Here is a 24,437-nt window from a genome sequence, read left to right as displayed (position 1 = left end):
CTTTGTTCTTCATGGACCGAATACAAGAGCTGAGGTATTCAACACAACTCAATGCTTTGGAGGTTAGCTAAAGTTACAGTTTAGACATCCTATTGAACTAACTTTCTCAATCCATTTTTTTTCCCAGGGCTAAACAAATCAAGGAAAATCATTTGCATGTGAGGAACCAGGGCAGTAACATAACTTAGGGAGAGAACGAATTACTTTCTTCTGTAGCACCAAATAGCTTGCCAAGACCAGGACTGCAAGTAGAATTACACTGTGAAATAACCTCCATCACTGAGAGTTTAATCTAAGAGGAGTATTGTGCTGTGTTGTGATGTTGCTAGGATACGGGACACTTTTGCCTTGCTCTTTTTACTGTCAGTCCTGCCCTTACTGCAGTGTGTTTCTGAGCATGTGAGACTGTACAGAGACAAGAAAGAGCAGTGTTTAGACCCCTCATTCTACAAACTGCAGCGCCTAAATCTAGAGAGTCTGAACATGGTTTTTACATATACTAATAACAGAAATAAAGAAATCCCATACGATCAGGGGAATTCTTCAAGCCAGGAACTTTTACGTATAAAAGAGGAGCACTGTGTTTTAAGGCTTGGTGCCATTTAAGCTGTGCAAAGTCACCACAAGTTTTAAAATGATTTAAAAAACAAACGAGTGCTCAAGGTAGGATGCAAATCCTATTCTTTTTCTTATATATGTTTTGTTAGTGTATGTGCAGAGTTGCCTTATCTAGCTTTACTGTGGGGATCCAAAATCTTCAAGATCTGGGGAATAAGCTTCCCTACCGTTTGGGCACTGACACCTGTCCCTCAGTAACACACGGATGCACATTTAGGCCTTAGTTTTTAACAACCTGTTCTGTGTTAAGATCATCTGATGACACACCAGTGAACTAGCCTAGATTATTTGCTCTTGTCGTTGGTGGTACAAGTTTGTCAATGTACTAATGTAAATATGCTAAACTGAGATGGTTTTGTAACGATCCTAGTTTTGGGTTTTGAAAAAAGCAGTTTCTGCTTTTCATTTCTCTTTGCAAAACAAAGAAACAAACAACAGAAGCATCCTTTTCTAGTTTCCCTAAACAAAACCTGTCTATTTCATCAAGTCCATTGTATTCTTTCTTTATGGCGTGCTTCCCAAACAAAGATGCTCTTCTCCTGTTAGCTTGCTTTTACTATGCATTTAACAGCACAATGGAGGCAAAGAAGGGCTGTGAGTTAATGTACAAGCCTCTTGCACTAAAATATCTGGATTCCAACTCTTTTAAGTCATCCCAAGTGGAAACAGTTTTGGCATACTTTCCTAAATCCTAATGGAAAGTTGTCCGCATCTCAAAGCTATCACAAAGTTAGGCAAATTTGGCAACCTCTCCTTAAGAAAAGCAGAATATGTAAACGTAAGGGATCAGGGTTCTGATGGACTGGCAGATAATTGCTAAATGGCGCTGCGTTTCGGTCATTGCTATTAGGACTGTCGAACTACACTGCAAAAAGTCATGTTCACAGCTGCTAGAAATTAATTTATTTTATTAAAGCAAAGGATTTGATTCATTAAAACTCTGCTGGTTTACATAGTGTCGCTATCTGGATTAATACTACAGAATTTATGTATGTAAGATGATTTGCTGATGCACCTTAGAAATTATCTGTGGTAGTTTATGCTGCACTGCTGCCTACAATGTGTAGTGAAGTGCAGCGAGCTCGAATTAAGTTCTAACCCTGCTGAGGTTTGCAGTAAAACTTGCCATCTAATTTGAGTCAGAGAAGACTGACCCCAGATCTAGAAAAATAAGAAATCTTGCCTGGTTCGGGCTGTTACTTATGAGTTTCAACCTTTACCTCATCTCTTGCCATGAGCTTTAAGCATGGCCTCAAGTTGAGTCCTTATTTTCAGTTTCTTCTATTTAATTCTCTCTACTTAGCAGTGTACACCCAGACGTCCCTTCTCAAGTTCCCGTACTTTCTAGGCCATCTTCCCATGAGCCACTTTCCATATCCATCACTTCCTTCCTGGTTATTCCTTAATGTTTCCAAGTCATAGGCTTCCAGCTGGTCCTTTCCTATCTTTCCTTACAGGACTTTGTGTTTCTGTTTGTGATGCCTTCATGTGTTGAGATTAAATCTGAGTAGACATTTTTCCAAATAGTATTAATTCTTCACCTGACAGAATAAAGTACAGCAGTGCCTAAAATAGAAATCTACTTGTTCCAGGTGTTTTTAATGGTCTTTTAATACACAAAAAAGCTTTTGCTCAAGAAATTGCTGAAGGTCATGTGCAATGGTTTATTTTACAGCATGTTTTTATGTTGTCAACTAAATGGGTCATGGGAACATAAGTGGGATACTAGGATCATGTCTGACAGCCCAGCAGTGACAAAAAGGTCATTGCCTTTCGAAGGCTCAGTCAGAGTACTGTACAGTTTATACCCAGTAGTGCTGCTGCTTCTTGGTGTTGTTTTGTGTTGGTATGGTAGTGGTGTTTTTTCTTTAAATGTTAAGAACTGGGATAGAAGGAAGATGTTGGAGTGTTGTAACCAGGACTTTGTTACAGTCATGGTTATTTCAGTCCGTCCATTGTTAGTTGCACCCTGATAAAACAGTTTAATATCTGAAGGTAGCTTGACAAATTATTTTAAAGGACTTAGTGAAAGAAGAGACTGTATTACAGGCTCTGTAACGGGTGGGCAACAAAGAAGAGATCAAATTAAGTATGTATTAATATTACATGAGTTCAGTACTTGAACCGTTTTCCTCTACATCATTATTACAGGGCAGAATAAGCTGCACGGGAAGGCTGATGGTTCAGGCTGTAAATCAAAGAGGCCGCAGCCCTTGGACACCTCCTGGCCAGCCTCATATCAGAAGGTACTTGGTGCTTTTTTTTTTCCCCTCTTCTAACGATATCTACTTTGCAAAATCACAGTGATGAAGAATCTGAAGTAAGAAGGCAGATTAGAAGTGTGCCTTATAGGAAGAAGCCTCCCCACTGCTAAAACCTCTGCAAACTTTGCACACTAGGAAACTAGTGTGCAGTGTCAGAAATGACATAGCTTTAAAGTATCGCTAACTTCGCTTGTCTCCCTCTCCTTTCTTTGTGGTGGTTGCTGTCTTCTGTAGGTGTTCCACATCTCAGTGCAGTGGGAGCCTGCACAATGTGCAGCATCAGTAGGCATTCAGTGACAGAAACAGCAGAAATAACTGTAAGCCACAGATATTGTTTCAGTTATTTCATTTCAGGTTCTTAGCAGGAATTGTGAGTCAGATATAAAGCATTTAACTTATCTTTAGTGAGTTTACAATTATTCACATGCAGAGCTTTGGTTTACATTTTTGGACCATATAAGGGAATTTTCCCCTCAATATGTTGCTTTTTTTTTTTTTCATATATTGCCTAAAGCATTTATGTGAGGGTATTTAGCACAGCACAGACATCTTTAGACAATACAAGAAATTCCTTCTACTTACACAAACAGAGCTGCTTTCAAGGCAGTATGAGGGCTTTTCTTCAGGCCTTTGCCATAACGAGGCCTGTGGTTTGCTTAATGGTCGCAATGGCCACAGAGTCTCAGTACTGCCCGATTGTAATGTGTTGAACAGATGTAAATATTTGCTGTCAAAGTGTAGCACGGGAGCTCAGATACCCCCTGCAAAAGTTACGTTATGTAGAGCTGTGACATGACAAACAGGCCCCCTCTGCCCTCTCTGATGACTGGGTGGTGTCATGAGGTGAGGCAGCTGAACAGATCTCATCTGACTTCTGCACAAGCAAATCAGGATTCCCCTGTCCTGAAATTGCTGCCTGCCATCTTGTGCATCTGCAACAATGGGTACAGAAGAAAAGCCTGTGTTAATCCATGAAGGGAAAAGCTGCCGGAAGAGTCAGGTTTCAGCTGAACCAGTTGATGCACAGGAATGAGAAAGTGGAAGCATCTATAAAAGGGAGGAGTGGAAGGAGGAAAAATAGGTATGGGCAAGGGAAAATGGAGCAGCTGACACTTCTGTGTCTTTGTGAAGGATAAAATGCCTGCTCCTCCTGCAGCAGGCAGAGCCCTGAGTAATAAGGGGAAGCCCTGTTTTGCAGTCTTGCTAAGTGGGAATGAAATCCAACGTCGCTCACAGCTGCTGTTTTGCTATTCAATTGCTGCAGGCACTCTGGCAGTTTAGGGTAGGTGGTTAGCAGATTAAGGAAGTGTAAGAGATGTGCATATAACAGTTTAATTAAAATTGGAGCAACTACTAGGAATTCTTATGTACTGCATGGTTTCAGGAGATCTGTTTCTGCAAAGGGCTCAGCACAGCGCTGTTTCTGTCTCACAGCCTTTCCCGCTGCTCCCATCATCCAGTTCTGCCCCAGACAGAAGAGACATGAGCATGTACCACATTCCTGCAACAGACTCCCACCATCACAGTTTTTCTAATGTAACAGACTACAATAACGTGCTCCACTCAACAATTTGTCACACATATTTCTGTACGCTTTTGCTAAGTAATGTCCTGTCATATTATAGTATTGCTTTTCTGTAAGCTTTTTTGCTTGAGCGCAACAAAGAACTTTTATGACAAGTAATAATTATTATCTTAATGAACTTTCTGACTCGTTACACTGTTGACAGGCTTTTTCCTGAAGTACTGGATCTCTTAGTGACCATGTTCTGGCAGAAGACCTCTGGTTTTGTTACCCTCACTACTGCCATTTTAGGGCATACTTTCCTGATGTCATTTTTCATGTGGTAGTTTTCTGAAACTTGCTCAGCTTGCAAAAATTACCTTCTCAGCCTTATTCTGGAAATAGGGTCTTGAAACCCTCTGCTTCCTCGGGTGAAATTGTCTTCTCCAGTTCTGCTGCTGCCTTGTGCAGCTGGAGCAGTGGGATGGTGACGTGTAGGAGAACTTTCACCCTTCAGTGCCGCCCGTTCACTGACACCATTAATTAACTAAGGTTAATTGCAGGGGCATTGTGCAAGCTGCTTGGTGTCACAGCACACAGGATGCCAGAAATGAGAAACTGAGGCTATAATTAAAGCCAGCCAACTTTCATTTGTATTTCAGTGATTTAAAGACTAAACAAAACATTTTATCACGTATAAATATACAATTATGACAAGTAATTATTCTGCGGCAAGACCGTTTCCTAGCTTTTTCTGGTTGCTTCTTACGATATAGCAGGAATCAATAACTTACCACTATTGCATGTTATTTTAAGGCCGCGATCTCGATCAAGGGATAGTGGTGATGAAAATGAACCGATTCAGGAGCGGTTCTTCCGGCCCCATTTTCTGCAGGCCCCTGGAGACCTGACTGTTCAAGAAGGAAAACTCTGCAGGATGGACTGCAAGGTAAGTGCCAGACACAGGATAGCAGCTACCTCTGTAACCTCAGCAGAGTCAAAAAAACAAGTGTGATAAGATACTTTTTAATGCTATTTTAATTAGTGTCACTGTCATAAGTTTAATTGATCTCACTGCTTTTCTGCAGAAGTTGGCAAATAAAGCCTTGCATCCTCAGTATGGAAATTGCTTCAGGCAACTCTTAAAGCTAATAGTAAACTGAGTGTTAGAATTAATCTCCTTTGGGCGGTAGGGGGAAGCAGCACACACTACAAAGACAGTGTGCTTCTCCACTTTAAGTCTTTACTACTACAGTTTCCATCCTCTGTTACTTTCCGATGCTCTAATCCTGATTTATGACTTTGCCTAACAGAACTGATGAAGTCTTGGGCTTCTGTTTATTGGTGATGGTCTCCTTGGGAGAAGCTGTTTGTTTTCACACGGTATCTCATCGAGGGGCAGGGCTTCAAGTAGTGCAGGCAGATTTCACACATGCAGACCGATACAATGAAAAGGAGTGAAGAGCTCAGCAGTTAGTCAGCTAATGTCTTTTTGTCTGTAAGTTTTCCACCAGAAATTAGCTAAGAAAAGGAGTACCTTTGCATTCCAGGTGAAGAGCAATCAATCAGAAAAGGTACAAGGTGTCACTCTGCCTTTTGTTGCAGTGTGCTGTTGTTTTGATTTTAGCATATCGAAACACTGATCTTTTTTCAGTCACACCTTTAAGACATATGGAATTCAGGGAGTTGGCTAGAAAGTAAGTAAATTAATACAACTGAGTCAGTGTGTAGTTCAGATAGAACTAGTTCTTTAACTCTTGTGGTATACCTGCACTAGCAAACAAAACCAAACTTCTCTGAGATAACGAGTCAGAACTCCTTCGTTGTTTTTGCTCGGTAAATCATTTCCCATTATTCTGTTTACACTGAAGGTTAGTGGATTACCAACGCCCGATCTAAGCTGGCAACTAAATGGAAGACCCATTCGTCCTGACAGCTCTCACAAAATGCTGGTGCGTGAGAACGGGGTGCACTCCCTGATCATAGAACCAGTCACTGCGAGGGATGCAGGAATCTACACGTGTGTTGCCAGCAATCGAGCTGGAGAAAATACGTTCAGCCTGGAGCTCGTAGTTGCAGGTAACGTCTTCATGATGAGCGCTGAAAGAGTGAAGTAGAAAATTTAGTTGCTGTCAAATGACATGGCTGAGGAGTGAGGAATGAGGAGAGGAAGCCAAGCAGTGACAGACTTACAGCATCTCTCTGGGTGATACGCTTATATTATGTTTTGTAATAAGTTGAGTGGCATGTGACCTCTGGGTACACTGTAAAGAAAAGAGGCAGCGCTGAAGCCACAAATCCGACTATTTACTGCAATGTGTTGTATTTGCTTCTTTTTATCCCCAGCAATCTGTGCAGACCCATACCTATCTCTAGGCTGATGGCATGATATGGTTCACAGGACATTAGATTATTGCTCTTCCAACCATCTTGGCAGAAGCCTTTCCTTCTACAATTAAAGACACATCGTTTTACAGAGGATGAAGGAGCACTTTTCCACAAGCACAGTGCTTTAACTTTTCCAATGGCTGAAGGGGAGGAGGAGGAAAACGCTTAACTCTAATAGACTTCACTTTTCCTTTATTTATAAATAAGGATGTGAACTGTTTTCTTCAGAGGAAGCAGGGCCAGGCTTTGTGACTAATGATGTAACACTCGATTTGACTGCCACTTAGATTTTTTCCTTTACATATGCAAAAGTGTCAGCAATACTTTTATCTTTATTTTCACAGCTAAGGAAGTACACAAAGCACCTGCGTTCATAGAGAAACTCCAGAACACAGGTGTGACTGAGGGATTTCCAGTGCGACTGGAGTGTCGCATCTCAGGGGAACCATCTCCTCAGATATTTTGGAAGAAAGAGAATGAGTCAATCACACACAATACTGACAGAGTGAGGTAAGACTGTGTGCCTAACTTCAGTAATGGTTTGTCTTCAAATAGAACTGAAAACCTGAAAGGTCATAAGAATGCTTTGTGTGAGCAGCACATCATAAATACTAACTAGTCACTCTAATACTTTATGACGTTTGCTCAAACTTGCAACCAGTAGGAGCTAGAATAAAAACACTAGTTTTGTTTTCCAGCCTTGGACTTAAAGCAGTTGCATTTTCACTTTAAGCAAGTGCAGTTGTAGTCTTGTCTGGAATCAAGACAAGTGCATTGGTGAAAGGCTAGGCTCCTAGGTAAAACTATCCACTTCTCGGCAGAAATCTAGACTCCTAACTCTGCTCTGCAGTGAAGTAAAAGAACTTTCTTGGATGGCAGTAGTGGGATATCTGATATATCCATGTCAGGGCAAGATAATAACGCAAAGTGGAAGAGGAACTGAAGTATGCCTCTAGGTGGTGCTTCTTCTAGCTCCTGATCGCTAGGAGTTGAAGTGTGCTCCATTTGTCCCAAAGCTGAGTTACATCCACTCACATGGAACTAACTCCTCCATGAGACAGTGGCTTTATGAACACTTTTCCCCAGAATTTAGTAAATGCTAGTTCAGAGCAATGGTAGGATCTCACTTCTATCACATCCATTTTTGAGTACTTTGCTTTTCCCCTTTTCCCATGCTTCCTCTGGGAACAAAGACAGCTGAAAGCTGAAGCCCAGCACTGCTATTACAACGTGGGAGCTTCTGTGAAACTGGCTATGGGTTAGTGCTAGCCATTAAATCATATAGAAAAACAAAATACCTCTCTATGGGGATATGCTATAGAGGTCGTGGAAAAAAATAAGTCTTTATATATGTATTTATTTATTTTGTTTCTAAGATCTGTAAGTTTGTCATCAATATATTTGACAGCGTATTGTAGCAATATTTAAGAGAAAACTCCTGGTATATCAAAAGAAAAGGAACTCATTACTGATATGGCACTGTAATAAATTACTGCTGTCCTAAATAACAACAGATATTTCAGTACTTCGTTTCTCAAGTCAAGTCTTGTATCCCTTTCCCACAAAGTCTGGATAAGTTCTGAAATCCCTACAACTTAAATCTCATTTCCAGAAGTCCTAACGTGTCACTTCAAAAGAAGTTGCTCTGGGTGGTTTTTACCTCTTTCTTCTTAATGCAGGATATTAAACCGTCCAATTTGCAAGTCTGCTCAAGGTTTCACTTGTCACTTGCTCATTTCAGAGGATGTTTCACATTAATTAGGACTAGACTATATATTTTAATGTCTAACTATGATGGATTCTGTTTATAATGACACTGAAATGTCTGCACTGTTTTTCAATGTAGTAGTAATTTGGTACTTCTCTTTTGTTCAGCATGCACCAGGACAACTATGGCTATATTTGCCTGCTTATTCAGGGAGCTACAAAAGAGGATGCCGGTTGGTACACTGTTTCAGCTAAGAATGAGGCTGGAATTGTGTCTTGCACTGCCAGGTTGGATGTTTATAGTAAGTGACTTCCTTTTTCATGATCTCATTGTTCCCTAAAAAGCAACAGTTCTACAGTGTCAGTTTGTTCACAGAATCATTTACATTGGTCTCTTCTTCTTTTTTTTATAGTTTCTCCTTAATAATAATGCTCCACATCAATACAGCAAATGTTCTGTCAAAGTACTTTCACCATCTTTCTGATACCTAAAGCAAAACAAGCATGCATGCTCTCTGTTTTTGCTTAGTATATTAAATATAGCTAATTAACAATTGATAACAGCATGATTAGATGACTTGTGGATCATTATTACTATTACTCTGCTAGCACTTCCCTAACCTCTCTCTCGTATTCTTTTCCACCTTAGTCTATAGTACACCTGTGACAACTACCGGAGCTGTAGTACACGTAGCCTTTATGCCTAATCATATACTTCGTTCCAAAGCAGCCCCTTAAACAGTGAACATCTAGAAGTAAAAATGTTACCATCCCCTGGTAACAAGAATAAATGTCTGGGAAAATGGGAAAGGTAGATGCTTTCTGGGGTGGCAGTGAGAGGGAAACTTGTGAATTAGAACCTTGGCTCAGTGTTCTGGATTCCAGAGGGTGGCAATGGCAACCATATAATTTCCTTTCCCGTTACAGCCAATAACCCTGGAACAGGCTGTTGCTATAGTATTAGTGCACAGAAACACATATCTCACTGTTAACCTTCTCACTGATCTTAGGAAAGGTAGTAAATGATGCCAGAAAAGCCAGGGTAACAAGCAGAGACACTTGTTTTTACTCACCGCATTTGAAGGTGAAACTAGATGCTGAGGAAGAAACTGAACACGACAAGAAATGAAACTTGCTTTTCATGTAATCCTTTTCTGCTGCCCAGAAATGAGTGTCTCTTTACAAGGGGTAGGTTATGAATCTGATGCACATTGTTGCGGAGATGATGATGCCTACCTAATACTTATTCTTTCCTTTTTAATCTATAGCTCAGTGGCAACAACCACCTCAGACAACCAAGCCAAAGAAGGTGCGGCCCTCAACCAGTCGATACGCTGCACTGTGTGACCAAGGACTAGACATCAAAGCAGCTTTCCAGCCAGAGGCAAATCCAGTCCATCTGACAATGCAGCCTGGTTTGGTAGAGAGCGATGACCTGTAGATCCAAGCCACCACTTCCATCATCTTCTTTCAAAGCAGAAACACTGAAAGCCATTGCCTTGACCAATGATAGTCCTATGTCACTTTATGCAAAGGCAGACACCTTCAAGTACAAAAGATAAACAACAGACACAATAACCATATATTCCTTATTCAGTATACCAAATTAGAAGATAGGTAGATTATTGATAGAAATGTACACATTGCACAACAAATCACATTCACCGTTTCCTTATACTTAAGTTGCTTCAGCTCTTATGAACGACCCTTTTCATAAAGGCCAAAACGCATCAGTGAGACAGACTTTTCAGAAGAGAACATTGTCACCACGTGCCTTCATAAGCAGTAAGCAGATGTTACACAATGCTAATGGTGCAAGATGTTTTGAGGCCATTAGATGACAAAGAAAACTAGCATGTATGGTAATCTATAGTTCTAAAATGGCAATGCATTCTGATAGCTACAGTGAACAAGTGCAATATTGTAATAAAAAAAAGGAAGAGACAAAGAAGAGAAATGTAAGCGAATACTGCATCTCTGCAAACTGATTTTTATTCTGCAATGAAAATAATACCTTGCCTTAAGTGCCGTTAATATGGATAATTCTGTAAAGCAACACCGACACCCCAATTTTAAATTGTTCTGTATTTTTCCTTTCTGCCACCTATGAGCAGGTTTATTTACAAACGTACAGCCAAGTCAGTTAAGCATGAATGATTTAACCTCTTCAAACTAATGAAGAAGATACGTAACATGGTCTACTCCAGATCATAAATCTCAGTAACTAGAGGAGAAAAAGTAATAACGGTATGAACTTCTGCAGTAGATTGATGCAAGGGGTGGGAGGGGGACAGGACAAGAGGCTGGAAGTCTCTGTGGATTTCCTGAAGATGGCCTGCAACCTCCTAACCACTCCCATTGAGGAACCTGAAATTCTAAGGTGAGCTGAAAATTAAGGGACGTATGTAGGGGCCATTTGACTGCTTAGCACTTGAGTTTCATGTATGAGGATTTTAGAAATGCATAGTAAGTGAGAAGTGGGTTGAGACTGCAGTAGGAATTTCAATGACAAGATAACACCATAGGTGATAAACTTGCAAATCTGAAGAAGCAGAAGATATGGACAAAACAAGAAAATTTGCATCACCTTTTCTTCATAACATGGCACATGTCTCTGGATTTATTTTATTTTATTTTATTTTCTCATCCTTCAGTTGTAGGCAAATAACAGCTCCTTTAATGGGTAAAGGCTGTGAGTAGTAGATGAAATGCTACTTTGAGAATGCAAGGCAAATCCACATCAAACTGGAGCCCTGCCTTGTCGGATGTGACAAGGTAGTTTTAAATTAGATCCAAATGAATTTCTGATGAAGGGGAGGGGAGGGATGGAAGAGTTGCGAGGCCTGACAAGAAAAATTGAGTGTTTGATGGTACGAGCATACTTTGCTATGAAAGGAGAACACTGTATTCCTTATATGAAGCACATACATGGTATCTTTTGTTATTTATAATAAAAGTGATGAAATCTTTTATCCCAGTTCAGTTATTCAGAAGTCCTGTACTTAGTTGTTTTTTTATTTCGTAATTGTGTACACCATATATTGCGTTACTGCTATAAGTGTATTGCTTTGTAAGTACACAAAGGTTTTTTATTTTATTTTATTTTTTAGTGACTAATAAACTTTAGCACATAAGTTAGTACTATTCTATGCAAATTGGTGCAGGACATGACCAGTTCTGGGGATCGTTCCTCTAAATTAATGTCATGCTTTGTCGTATGGAAATAATCTGATTATATTCTAGAAAAAGTATGTCATGTCATTTGCAAAATTTTTCACAACTGTGACATGCTAATTTACCTTTTTTTTTTTTTTTTTTAGCTTCACTAGCATTATTTTGCCACTCTCTATTTGTATTTATAAAAAATGTACTATCATTACTTTGGATTGTTGTGCTGGTATAATGTGGGTTTAACATCAATAAATATTACACAAATAGTTCTTCTGGTAAAGACTATTAACTGTTTCGGTACAGGAATGCAATATTTAGAAATTTAATTAGTATGCATTTAATGAAACAAGGGCTTTATGAAGCATGTACAATTGACTAGAATTTATCATACTATTGTCTGTGTCTCAGTCTTATTTTTTATCTTTTTAAGAGCAACATGACTCACCATTCTGTGAAGACTTCTCCTAATTTAAGTATTTGAAGATGCCTTTTTTCCCCAGATGTTAGGAATACATGCAGGTCTGTTTCATGTCTCTAGTAATTGCTGAATGACGTCTCTATTAACTGTGTTATTAGTAAAAGGGTAAAAAAAGTAAAATTGATTCCAAGTCCAAGCACTGTTAAATTGGTTTAAGAACAGACCTCTAAAAAGCACCAAAATCAAATGAAGAAAATGTTAAGACGATATACTTGTGAAATCCTGAATATTACCTAACTAAAACTTTTCTTTCCCTGTCTGTGCAAAAATACTAGGAAAGATGCAAGATAATTTTTTTCTTATGGGCATACATTGCAACCATTGATCACTACGAGAGTTATCACTGCAACTAAGAGAGTATGACATTAATGGCGATACTACAAGTAACTGAACTCAGTGGAATTCTGTCTGCCTACAATAAATTTGGCTAAGAGATTGAAAAAATGAGACAGACTGCTCTTGTGAGCTAGTTAAGATGAGATCATCATCACTTTTTGTCTCTGTATATATGTACACACACACAAGTAGTAAATCACATCCCTAGGCAGCAAAGTTGTTCTTAAGAAAACATTCAATCTGTGCTGTTCCTTAGTTACTGGGGCTGTTGGCATTTACAAAGTCAAAGATAGAAGTGTGGTACACAAAATACGGCATACTTTTCAAGCCAAAAACTGATGTTATAGGAAGCACCAAAATAACCTTCAATAGTTTAATCTTCCTCTCCAAGGATAGATAATATCTGAAAGTAAGAGCATTTTTAACACTTCGTATGAGGGATAGCAGGCTTATCAGCCAGGTGTGTTTAATGCAATTAGAGACTCACTACAATAGCATCTGAGGTGCTGACAGAAACCTCTCATAGATCCATTAAGGTTGAAAAAGCTCTCTTAAGATCACTGAGTCCAAACCCAGCCCATGCCCACCAAACCACCTCCCTCAGTGCCACATCTCCACAGCTCTTGAACACTCCCAGGGATGGTGACTCCACCACTTCACTGGGCAGCCCGCTCTAATGCCTCACCACTCCTCAGAAGAAATTTTTCATATCCAACCTAAGCCTCCGAGTGCAACTTGAGGCCACCAGGGGTGATACACAAAGTTCCACATCCATGAAGTTGGGGTTGTTTTAACACAGGATAAGTTTTATACTGTAACTTACTTCACAACAGCAATAATTAACATCTTTTTCCATAACAGCCAGTTGCAGGTTGAGAATCAAATCCAAACTACAGTCCAGTGTGAAACCCCCGCCTATATAGTATAGCACTATGCTGTCCCCACCTATCAGATGCAGATGGCCTGCTGGTGAAATGTAACTCCTACTGCAGCAGCTTATCGAGTACAGTGATTAACACCTGGAATATCCCACTTGTTATAAACAAATGTTACTCCTGAATAGAAGAATGCATAAAGAAATAAGGAAAATGAAAACGAACAAACAAAAAAACCAAGCTGTTAGCTTTGTTAGAAGCTTGTTTGACTGATGCAGTGGAGGTGGTAAGAGTGGCCCAAAGGATGAGCTCTGAAGACACATGTTGCACTGCACATATTTAAAAAGGAAAATCAAGTGTAAATGAGACACAAACCTGAGGCCAAAGCACATTTTTTCAGGGTGGCTTCCTTAGAGGAGATTTCAAAGGAGCCATGGCACAGATGCATTAGTGGACTTTTTAGATTTCTGAGTCATTTGTTAGTTTGGCTAATATCCTGATACTTATTACCCTTCATGCGTCTAAAAGATACTTCCTAAACTGTTTCATGCATGTGGTAGAAAATTATACTTATATCACAAGGAGAAATGAGATAATAGGAACAAGTATCTACAAACAGAGCAACATCAGCAGCTAGTTAATAGACTTGTGCCTGTTTAAAATAGAAAGATTCGTGTCTGGGTAGCAGTGAACGTATTTCTTAAACATGAGACAAGACTAATAAGTATATGTTGCTCCAGTATTAATCTAATCAACAGATCCTATCCTTCAAAAATGTTTGCAGTTGAAAGGCCTTGGGATTGGAAAAAAGGACTCTCACTGACTTTTGTATCTCACTTTCGAGAGCTTCTTTTTTCTGATGTTGTAAATAGAGAACTCAGGAGCCTATCAGTTCTTGCTTTTCATCTGGGACCAGCCAGCATCTAATGACAGCAACTGAAACTTCCTGGCTCACAGCGTGAAAAACAGACAACAACAAAAGCAGATTAAGCAGTCCTCAGATATTATTCCACCTTCTTTAATGATAATCAAGTGAATTCTGACATTTTCTGTAGTCCTTGGTTCAACCAAATCTTTCACTTGCTCAGAACTCCTCCAAGTGTATGCAACTGTTTTGTGGATTGAGAAGGGTAAACATTTATTATAATGCAAGGAAAACAGGAGCTCAAAAAATGCATCAATGAACAGAAAACAATTGGTGAGTTTGTTCTGTTTTGCAACATTCTTAAGTATTGCAGTATCTGCAGTGTTCTTAGAGATGCTCAGCCTGGCATTGTTTGATCATGGAAACAGGAATCAGCACATAACTCCGCTTCAGCCTATGCTGCTAGTTCTTTAACTGCCTCTATTTCCAAAACTATTAAACAAGGTAAGTCTCTTCAGGAGCTCTTAAGTAATCACATGGCAAGGGGAGAGAAACAGGCAAAGCATTCTGTAATGAATTACGTTCATTCTCTTAAAATGCAACCCATGAAAATAAAGGAGGAGGAATGTTAAGAAGAGGATGTGAGCCTAACAAGACTTCTAGAAAGAAGAAACAGAATGAAAATAAATTAAATGTAAATGGAATTCCATTTTGAGCATGCGGTCAGTGACGTATGAGCTCAGAACTGAACACAGACTGAATGAAAAATAGGAATGGCTGGAAATCAGCTGTGCGTAAGCAAATGGGAAATCTCAGGAGAAAGCACACTATTGCTCAGCTCAGCAGATTTACGCAAGCAAGAAGACATCTCCTATTAGCAACTTGCATCCATCTTCTCATCCTAGCAGTACATATCCAGTGTTTTAACTGGGTGCCAAAATCACTCAAAATAGAAAATGTGGGTCCAAAAACAAGAAAAAGAAATGGGAAGCCTAAGCTCAAACAAGGTGCCTAAAATCCAGAAATAAAAGAAGGCTCAAAGGCTAAATTTGTATTTGAGTATTTCAAATTAAAGCAAATAAGTGACAAAGCTCCAATAAAGTTAAGGCATCTCAGTCGGAAAATAACACTCAAGATTTTGATGTACTTTTTAAAGTATACAGTTTGAAAATCTCATGGGTACATGTTACTGTAACCTTTGAATCATCTGGAATCAGTTTCATAGCATTTTTTTTGTTGTTGTAGCAGATGATTTAAAAGAAAATATTTAAAGATATATGTAACTCTTTATAAAAATAGTATTAACAATTTCTAATTTTACTCAGTGAAAATTCATATTAGTAATAGGGTTTTTCTCTTCTTTAGCACAATGTCTAGTAAAGGCACATAGCTGTTTCATCTTCAATTATACCTACATTTCTCCACTTTTCAGTACTAAGCTTGAAAGTTTCAACAGGAATGTCTCTAAAAATCTATTTTATGTTGACATGTTGCTCTGGATTCTGTACCCAGAGTAAAGCTGACAACTTCACTTTTCCTCAGGAAGTAAAGTCAAGAATTGACTTTAGCCTTTATAGAAAGGTTATTCAGTAACATTTGTTATTGTTTTTCCTGTGGATGATAGAGATTTCAAACGAAGGTCACCGTTTCAGACCACATGAAGTTCAGCTGCAAAACAGAGCACACTCACCCAAAGCAGAGTGCATTTAAGTCAGTGTATGTTAGTTATCTGGTATAGAAGTGAAGCCTAGCAACTTAGTGTATAGTTTTGCTCAACGCCACGTAATGGATACACTCGAGAATCACCATTTTTGGCCAACATTGCAAACACAATATTAGTTCACACACTGTGTACGAAACATCTGACTTGGCAGTTACTAAAGTCCTTCTGCTGTGCTGTTAGGATGCTTAGCTTATTACCTGTAGCACACAAGAACTCCGGGACAGTTCAGCTCTTGTGATTACTTTTATTATTTATTAGTTTTTTTTTCCATAAATACCAAAGGATGCCAGTCTTCATTTGTGACAAACTGATAAAATTAACAGTGTAACATATTGAAAACTATACATGAAATGTGTAATGTAAATGCAATCTCAGTGGAAAAAAAAATGCTTCAAGTTGTGCCTTGCAAAGCTGTTATTAGAGGTCAGTGTGCCTTTATGAATATGCCTAATTAACTCTTTTGCCATAATATTGATTTTATATGCTATCAAACAATGAAAAAATAAAATACCCTTTTATTGTGTAACATCTGTTTTCAAATCAGATAGATGATATCAAATTATAATAATAAAAAAGTTTCAGTGGGGAAAAGCTGTGATTTTTTTTGTTTGTTTTTGTTTTTTGTCTCTTGGTTTTATTTATTTATTTATTTTTAAATACCTAATATTAGTAAAAAAAAAATCCATGGCTCGGGACTCAACGAGACCTTTTTCCTCACAATTTCACACAACAGCAACTCAGAATTATTATTTTTTCCCCTTTCCTGTAAGTTGAAGGATACAACACCAATTTTCTTGGCAAGTTTAACTTCGGATCTCTTTCCTGTGTACACAGAGTCTTCTCTACAGAAATGAATATCTCTGCAGCAAGGCAGAAGAAAAACCAAGACCCTCTTTGGATTCAAATTCAGAACCATTCGATTCTGCGATTCTGTTAAGCAGAGTGCAAACACTTCTTCATGACGTGTTTCTTCTGCTAGAGCTTTTTCACCAGTTATCAGTCTGCAATCTTCTGCAGTTCCAGTAGAGGGCAACATAATTCATTTCTTGCAGGTTCTTCTAGGAAACTTCCGTAACTAGCTCCCACAGAATCCCTCAGATTTTGTTGTTGCTTCGAGTTCTAGCACCAAATGTTTAAAATTCAATCTTTCTCGATCCCAGAAAAGTTAATATTGCTTAATTCTTTTTCTACTGCACAAATGCACAGACACATTCTCAATGCCTGGAAACATCTCTATAGAAAAATCAAGATTGAACCCTCTTTGCTACCATTTTTTTATTGTCCTCAGCCATCCATTTGAATGTAAGTGCTACAGTAAGCCTCGCACCCATAATTTTTTTTTTTTACATTGATAGGTAGCTTTTAGGACTTTCAAAAGTCTCAGAGGTACCTCTTGAAATAGGTTGATGCATAAACTGGAAGCAAGTCAATTGGAAGTATATGATAAATGTTATTTAATTCTTCCTATGTCAGTGCTATTCACTGTGCAGGTAGATATTCATGTACATATGTGTAATGCAATAGAAAGAACAGCAATAATAGCAGAGTAACACAATTCTAGATTACAACAAATGAGAACAAGTCCAAATGCAGCAGCCCTAAACTTAGAAATTAAAATAACTGCCTGCCTATGAAAAGCAGTAGTTAAACAGGGATCTCTAACAAGAGATGCCCTTACTTCCACTGCCAACCCTTAAATGAGGTCTGGGAAGGGATGGATCCTGGCTCCAGTCCTTCTGGTCCTGCATACACGTGAGCTCCCCTGGGTTGGCCCTGCCTTCCCACCAGGTGCTCCATCACTGCTTCAGGCTGAGCATTTCTGCTACAATATGAAATGAAAGCTCACTTTCAAAGCATGAGAAAGGGAAACTTGTACTGAGATCATTCATAGGAATTGTTTTACAGTGAGAGATCATAAAACATTTGTAAAATGTAATGTAAAGTGAGGATGCTGGTCAATGCTTTTCTGAACGTGAGCCAGCAGTGTGCCCGGGTGGCCAAGAAAGCCAATGGATTCAAATCTGAAATTTACCTGTTTTTCCCCAGACTTTTCATCTTTATGGCTCTATCTTATAAGTCACATTCACGAAGTAGCTGGATTCTTGTCTGCTTTCCTGTATCTGGGGTGAGGCCTTGCTTTGGAATATGAGCTATGGAGCACAAGAAATTAACAATTATTAAAAGAAGCAATTTCAACTCACAGGTCAGTTCTTCACTAGTATAAATCTTGTCATTTATTTCAATCTACAGCTGTTTGAGATCAAAACAGTAAATGTTTCTTTAAGGTCGTGAAGCAACAGCTGAATTTCTGGCTTCCTTACAGAGAGTTAGTGGCTTAAGTGATTGGATCGTTGCTATTTGGAGCATAATCAGTGTGCATTCATTCTCTCTACAGACAGCATAAAATTTGGAAGAGCTGCACACTGCGCATACTCGATCAACGTAAATCATGTAGCAGCCCACGTAATGGACATCTGGCTACTGGACTAAAAAATGCACTTGGTAATATAGGCAGATGAGTCATGAACAAGTTTTCCTTTATATATAAATGATTATATCCGCAAGAGACTGAAAGCTGAACAGAACAGCTTTCCAGCCAGAGGAAAGGAAGATGAAGTACCGTTGCAATATTTTCCTGTATTTTGAATACCTTCCTGCAGTGCTGTATGGGAACTGCTGAATCACAGCCTGAACCACTGATTGGTCACCTGACATGAGCACCGAGTCAGCCATGGAGCCACAGGTGAAGGTGATATACCTGTGTGATTGGAGGGGGTGGAGCCTGGCTCCACCTCTCCCAAACCCCATTTATGGGCTGACCACCACCAGGGAAGGTTCTCTTCTTGGAAATCCCTCCTACGTGGAGTCTGCTGTGAGTCTTGACATCTTGAAGATGAGCTTTCTTCTCTTTTGTATTATTTGTATCCCATCTATATGGAACTACCCAAAATATAGTATCATCTATACTATTTTGTTGTGAAGTGCCATCCTTGGGAGTTATTTACCCCACAAGTGCTAAGGTGGCATTTTGTGGCAGATAATAATTATTACAAACATAATCCAGTTCTAATCATCCAAAGGACTGGGCAATTCCATTCCATTGACTGAGGACTGACACTGGTGGTGAACATGCGTAAAAAATTCTGTAGTGGAAGTAAGTCTGGATTTCAAAGCAGGGTTTAACGGTTGCAGAATTCTCCCCACCTGAATGGGAAACTAGGAAATCTGCATTTTGCCTGAGGAGCAGTAAGCAGTTGTGGATGTTGGAGCCTCAGCTAATAATTCAACAGAGATTTCCTGGGATTAAACTGTCAGTTAGGGAACGGACTTTGTTTAGACCACTGACATCAGAGTGGGAGTGTGTTGGCTGAGTGTCAGCAGCTGCAAGGAATGCAGATGATGAGCTTTCTCCTTGCCAATGAATGTCAAATCCCTTAACGTTTTCACTCAGTTAATATGTATTTGCTAGTCAGCAGATCCTGTGAGCAGCAAAGCATAGATTTGAACTCAGTTTGTTTCTCTCCTTGAATAGTGCATATGTAACATGATAGGATTGCCCCTTTCTATTCCGTGTCTCTCCATTTGCGTTTCAATCTCACAATACTATGAATCAGTTTTACTACTTCTAATTTGAAATAAGAACTAACCCTTCTTAAGAGAACTCTTCACACTATTAATTAGCTTAGCTGGGTTTTGCCTAGATTCTCACAAAATCTTCTTGTCTGCGTTCTTCCATCTGCTCTCTTGTATTTGTCTTGTTTGTGCACCCATATCACAGATAAAATTGACACATCTTTGTGAGCACGACCTTCACCTGGCTTGTTGCAGAGGAAAGAATGCTGTGGGACTAACTCATTGACTTATAGGGTTTGGGTTGTCTCATTAAACAGTACTTGGCCCCACAGTTCCTAAAAATATGGTTAATTTTTGCAATGAAATTTAATTACAGGTTTCTTTGGTGGATGTATTTATTTGTGTGTATTTTTACTTTCTGGGTGTAAAAGAAATGCTCAGTCACAGCCTGAAGCAGTGAAAGAGCACCTGGTGGAAAAGCAAAGCCAACCCAGGGAAGCTCAGGTGCGTGCAATGTACCTGAGTGAGCTGAAGGATAGAGCCAGGATCCACACTTTCCCAGACCTCATTTAAGCGTTGGCAGGGGAGGTGAGGGTTTCTTGCTGGGGAACTTTGTGTGCCTGAGACCTTCTGAAATAAGTAGTTATTTTCTTTTATTTTTGTGTCTGTAAACGTTACATTTGAACAAATTGGCAAGTGGGGCATCCATAAGCCTTGATGTTCTGCTGTTACTGCTGTATTTTCCATCATGTTGTACTGGGATACTGTAGGAGCTTTGAAACAAAAAGCATTCTAACTAGAGATTTTAAGTTATTCAAAAAGATCTAGGAGAAATAGGAATAGAAGTTAGTTTCGGTGAAAAAAAGAGAGGAGGTTCAGGTGTATTTTAAAATGAGAACAAGGGTACTTAGTGCTTGTTTTCAGTCCCCGATCTCCCAGTACTCTATGGTGGTAAGACAGTGGGCAAACGCCTGCAGCTATGGGGAAAAGAATCCCGCATTCCCAGAAAAATGGGAGTCAAGGAAAGCCGCACTCGTAACACCACCACACCTGTACGAAGCACTTCACAAACGCTTCATCTCTCTTCATTCACAGCTTTTACTCTGAACAAGTCCAAGGAAAACAAATCATCCCGGATGTAGGACAAGGACTGAAAGACGATGCATAATGGACTTCAGTGCAGAGTTCAACCCATGCTCATCATGGGGTTATTTCCTCCTCTCTGCAGTCAACTGCTTGAGGGTCCTTTCCTAGACTCTTAGCCAGCTGTTCCGGCTTCCTTTTGCCTGAACCTTTCGCTTCTTTATTGGCTCCTCTTCTGATCGTGACTCAGTGTTGTTCCGCTGCCGCGGGAAGGAAGAGAGGATGGAGCACGATGCAGTGCGGTGCGGGCGCTCGTGAACGCGGAGGGAGAAGCGGATTCCGCGGTGTGTGCTGCCGCCAAGCGGCCGATGCTTGGAACTGCAGCAGCCGGGGTTTGGGCCACCGGGCAGCACAGCGCATGCGCGCTGAAACGCGGAAGCGGCGTACGCGACTTGCGACCGCTCTGCGCAGCGAGTCCGCCAGTCTCGATGGTGATCGGGCCTCCGAGCGGTAGCGCGCATGCGCGAGCGAGCCCTATGAGGAGCGCAGAGCTCCTCGAAAGGACGCGGTGCGGGCGAGCCGTCCACGGGAGCGGCGCGGAGCCGTCGTGGCACGCCGCCGAGTTTCCAAGGAGCTGCGGAGCGGGCTTTCCCACGCACCGCGGGCACCTCGCCACGCGCTGCCGGGCGCAGCCATGTTGCTCGGCGCGTGCCCGCGTCGGCGGCGCTCCCGTGCGCGCAGTAACTACAGTACCTCCCGGCGGCCACAGGAGGGCGCCTGGAGACGCCTCCGGCCCGTCGCCTGCCCGCCGTTGCCCCGATGCTGCTCAGTATTCAATACTCACTATTTCAAAATATACTCCAGCCCCAAACACTTGCAGTTTCACCGTAAATTCTAGCCCCAAGCCTTTGCTGCCTCACCCCAATCTGTAGCCATAAAACCTCACACTTTCACAATGGACTCCTGTCTCAACCCCTCAGCATTTTCACTTCAAACTCCAGTCCAAAATCTTCATTGCTTCACCCCATGCTCCAGCCGCAAACCCTCGCTATTTCCTCCCAAAGGGGAGTCCCAAATCCTCACCATCACCCTCACATGCAAGACCTAATTCCTTGCATTTTCACCCCAGGCTCTACTAATATATTTAGATTATCTATTTAATATATCACATAATAAATCTAATAATTTTAAAAATTCATCATATAATTTTAATAAATCATATAATAAATAAACATATTTAAATAGATTTATTTACTAAATCTAGATAATTAAAAACTCCGTCTTAACTTCTTGCTATTCTACACCAGGATACAGCCCCATTTTTTCATTTATTTCACAACCTTAAACTGCTCATAGGTTCATAAGGTTGGAAAGGACCTACAAGATCATCTAGTCCAACCATCCTCCTATCGCTATCCCTACCCAACTACTAAATCGAATCCCTAATATCATCACTTTTTCACCCCAAGCTCCAGTCTTGAATTCTCGCTCATTCACCTCAAGCTCCAGTCCCTCTTGGTACCCTCGAGACACCTCTATTACTCCCCGTGAGTCTGAGTCTTCAGAACTGCCAGAAGCAGCAAAATACTGCTGAAGCGTTATGGACTTGCTATAAGATCATGTCCAACATCCGGTCATGGTCTGCCTGGGACTGATGGAGCGTAGGACGGACCTGCATCACGTGACCGTGTGCTTCCAGTAAACACCACTGAGCACTGGCCCAAGGAAGAACACGAGCCATACGCCGATCATCACTCATCCCAGATGATATCAGTATGCATTGGATGTCTGTGTGAAGGAAGGCTCACCCTATAGTTAACTTGATCGTTGGTTCACTTTGTGAAGGGGTGGAGTGTATGGGAACTGTTGAATCTTGGCCTGAAGCACTGATGGATCATGTGAGGTAAGCACTGAGTCAGCTGCGGGAGCACAGGTGAAGGCAATGCACCTGTGACTGGAAGGGGTGGAGTCTGGCTCCACCTCTCCCAGACCCCATTTAAGGACTGACCACGACTGGGGAAGGTTCTTTTGTTGGAGATCCCCCTCCCCTGTGGAGGTCCAGGCAAGCCTTGACCTTCAGTGACAGGTGAGCCTTTCCTTATTTACTGCTTGTCTTTATACCACCTGGATAAGTCATACAAAAACACATTGTCCACCTTCGTTATTTGGTGTGGGTATTATTCTTTTGGGGGATTCACTGTGCACACCCTAAGCTTCAGCTCTAAATCCTTGCTGTTTCACCCCAAAGTCTAGCCCCTAGTCCTTGCTATTCCACCCCATATTCCTGCCCTAAGCCCTCACCGTTTCCTCCCAAACAGTAGTCCCAAGTCCTCATTATTACCCTTAAAATCAGGCTCTGAATCCTTGCCATTTCACCCCAGGCTCAAGTGCCACATCTTGGCTAATTCACCCCAAAGCTCCATCCCAGCTTCTCACCATTCGGTGCCAAACTCCAGCCCGAAACGTTTACTATTTCATCCCAATCTCCAGTTCCTTTGTTCTCACTGCTTCACCCCGAACTCCAACATCAAACCCTCTATGTTTTGCCCCAATCTCCAGCTCTAAATTCTTGCTATTCTATTCCAAACTGTAGCCCCTAGTCCTTGTTATTCCTCCCCATGTTCCTACCCCAAACCTACCCTTCTTCATTCCGAGCAGTAGTCCCAAATCCACATTATTACCCTCAAACTCTGGCCCCAAGCACTCACTATTTCCTCCCAAACTAAACTCCAAAATCCAGGCTAATTCATCCAAAACTCCATCCCAACTTCTTGCAGTTTCACCCTGAACTTCAGCCTCACAACTGTGAGGCCCAAATCCTCACAGTTTCACCCTATATTGCAGCTCCCAATCCTCTCTCGCTTTCCCCAAACTGTATAGAATTCCTCACTATTTCTCCCCAAGTTTCAGTCCCATGTCTGGCTGTCTCACACCAGTGTCCAGCACCATATCCTCGCAATTTCATCCCAAATTCTAGCCCCTAACCCTCGCTGTTTCTGTGCTAAACTCCAACCCAAAGCCTTCTCTATTTAGCAGTAAACTCCATCCCCAAATTGTAGCTGTTTCTCTCTAAATTCCAGCCCCAAATCCTGACTATTTCATTGCAAACTTAACTCCCGTGTCCTCACTATTTCACCTCAAACTTTAGTGCCAAAATCCCTGGTATTTCACTCCATAATTTAGTCCAAAATTCTTGCTCTTTGCCAAAAAGATCCCTGCCCCAAATACCTGCTGCCTCACCCCAATTCTCCAGCCCCCAGTCCTCGCTGCTTTACTCCAATCCTCCAGCCTTCAATCCTCACTGTTTCACCCCCCCCTGAAGTCTTGCTCATTCACCCCAAAATCCAGCCTTAAATCCTCACTGTTTCACCTTTGATTCCAGCCACAAGTCCCCGCTATTTTGCCCCAAACTCCAGCCATAAATCATTGCTATTTCACCCCAAACTCTAGCGCCTAGTGCTTGCTATTTCCTCCAAACTCTAGTTCCCTAATCCTCATTATTACCCTCAGACTCAGTCCCTTTAATCCTTACAATTTCTCCCCAGACTCAAGTGCCAAATCCTGGCTAATTCACCCCAAAACTCCACCCCATCTTCTCAGTATTCCACCCCCAAACTCCAGTCCTGAATCCATGCTGTTTCCCCCCAAACTCCAGCTCTAAATCCTTGCTTTTTCTCCCAAGAGTCTAGCCCCTAGTCCTTGCTATTCCACCCTACTTCCTGACCCAGGCCCTCGCTGTTTCCTCCCAAACTGTGGTCCCAAACTGTCACTGTTTTCTCCCATACTGTAGTCCCAAATCCTCACTATTACCCTCAAATTCGGGCCCTAATTCCTGCAATTTCACTGCAAACT

The 24,437-nt window shown here is 40.9% G+C and overlaps 1 protein-coding gene across 3 annotated transcripts in view; it reads left to right on the top strand.

Moving 5' to 3' along the window:
* The window catches only part of PALLD (palladin, cytoskeletal associated protein), a 172,479-nt gene extending 160,561 nt beyond the window's left edge, over positions 1-11,918 (top strand). For all 3 annotated transcript variants that reach the window (XM_065736209.1, XM_065736208.1, XM_065736210.1), the window contains 6 exons: positions 2,770-2,864; positions 5,203-5,335; positions 6,258-6,465; positions 7,119-7,284; positions 8,650-8,783; positions 9,750-11,918. In XM_065736209.1, coding sequence (XP_065592281.1) covers positions 2,770-2,864; positions 5,203-5,335; positions 6,258-6,465; positions 7,119-7,284; positions 8,650-8,783; positions 9,750-9,922 — 909 coding nt within the window. In that variant the 3' untranslated portion in view covers positions 9,923-11,918. The remainder of the gene's footprint in view (positions 1-2,769; positions 2,865-5,202; positions 5,336-6,257; positions 6,466-7,118; positions 7,285-8,649; positions 8,784-9,749) is intronic.
* Positions 11,919-24,437: the final 12,519 nt, after the last annotated feature.

Source organism: Cyrtonyx montezumae, unplaced genomic scaffold, assembly GCF_038088225.1.
Source record: "Cyrtonyx montezumae isolate F1298 unplaced genomic scaffold, pur_monq_1.0 scaffold_2, whole genome shotgun sequence".
NCBI lineage: Eukaryota > Metazoa > Chordata > Aves > Galliformes > Odontophoridae > Cyrtonyx > Cyrtonyx montezumae.
Note: the sequence above shows the minus strand (reverse complement) of the source record. Positions and strands in the feature narration are given on the sequence as shown.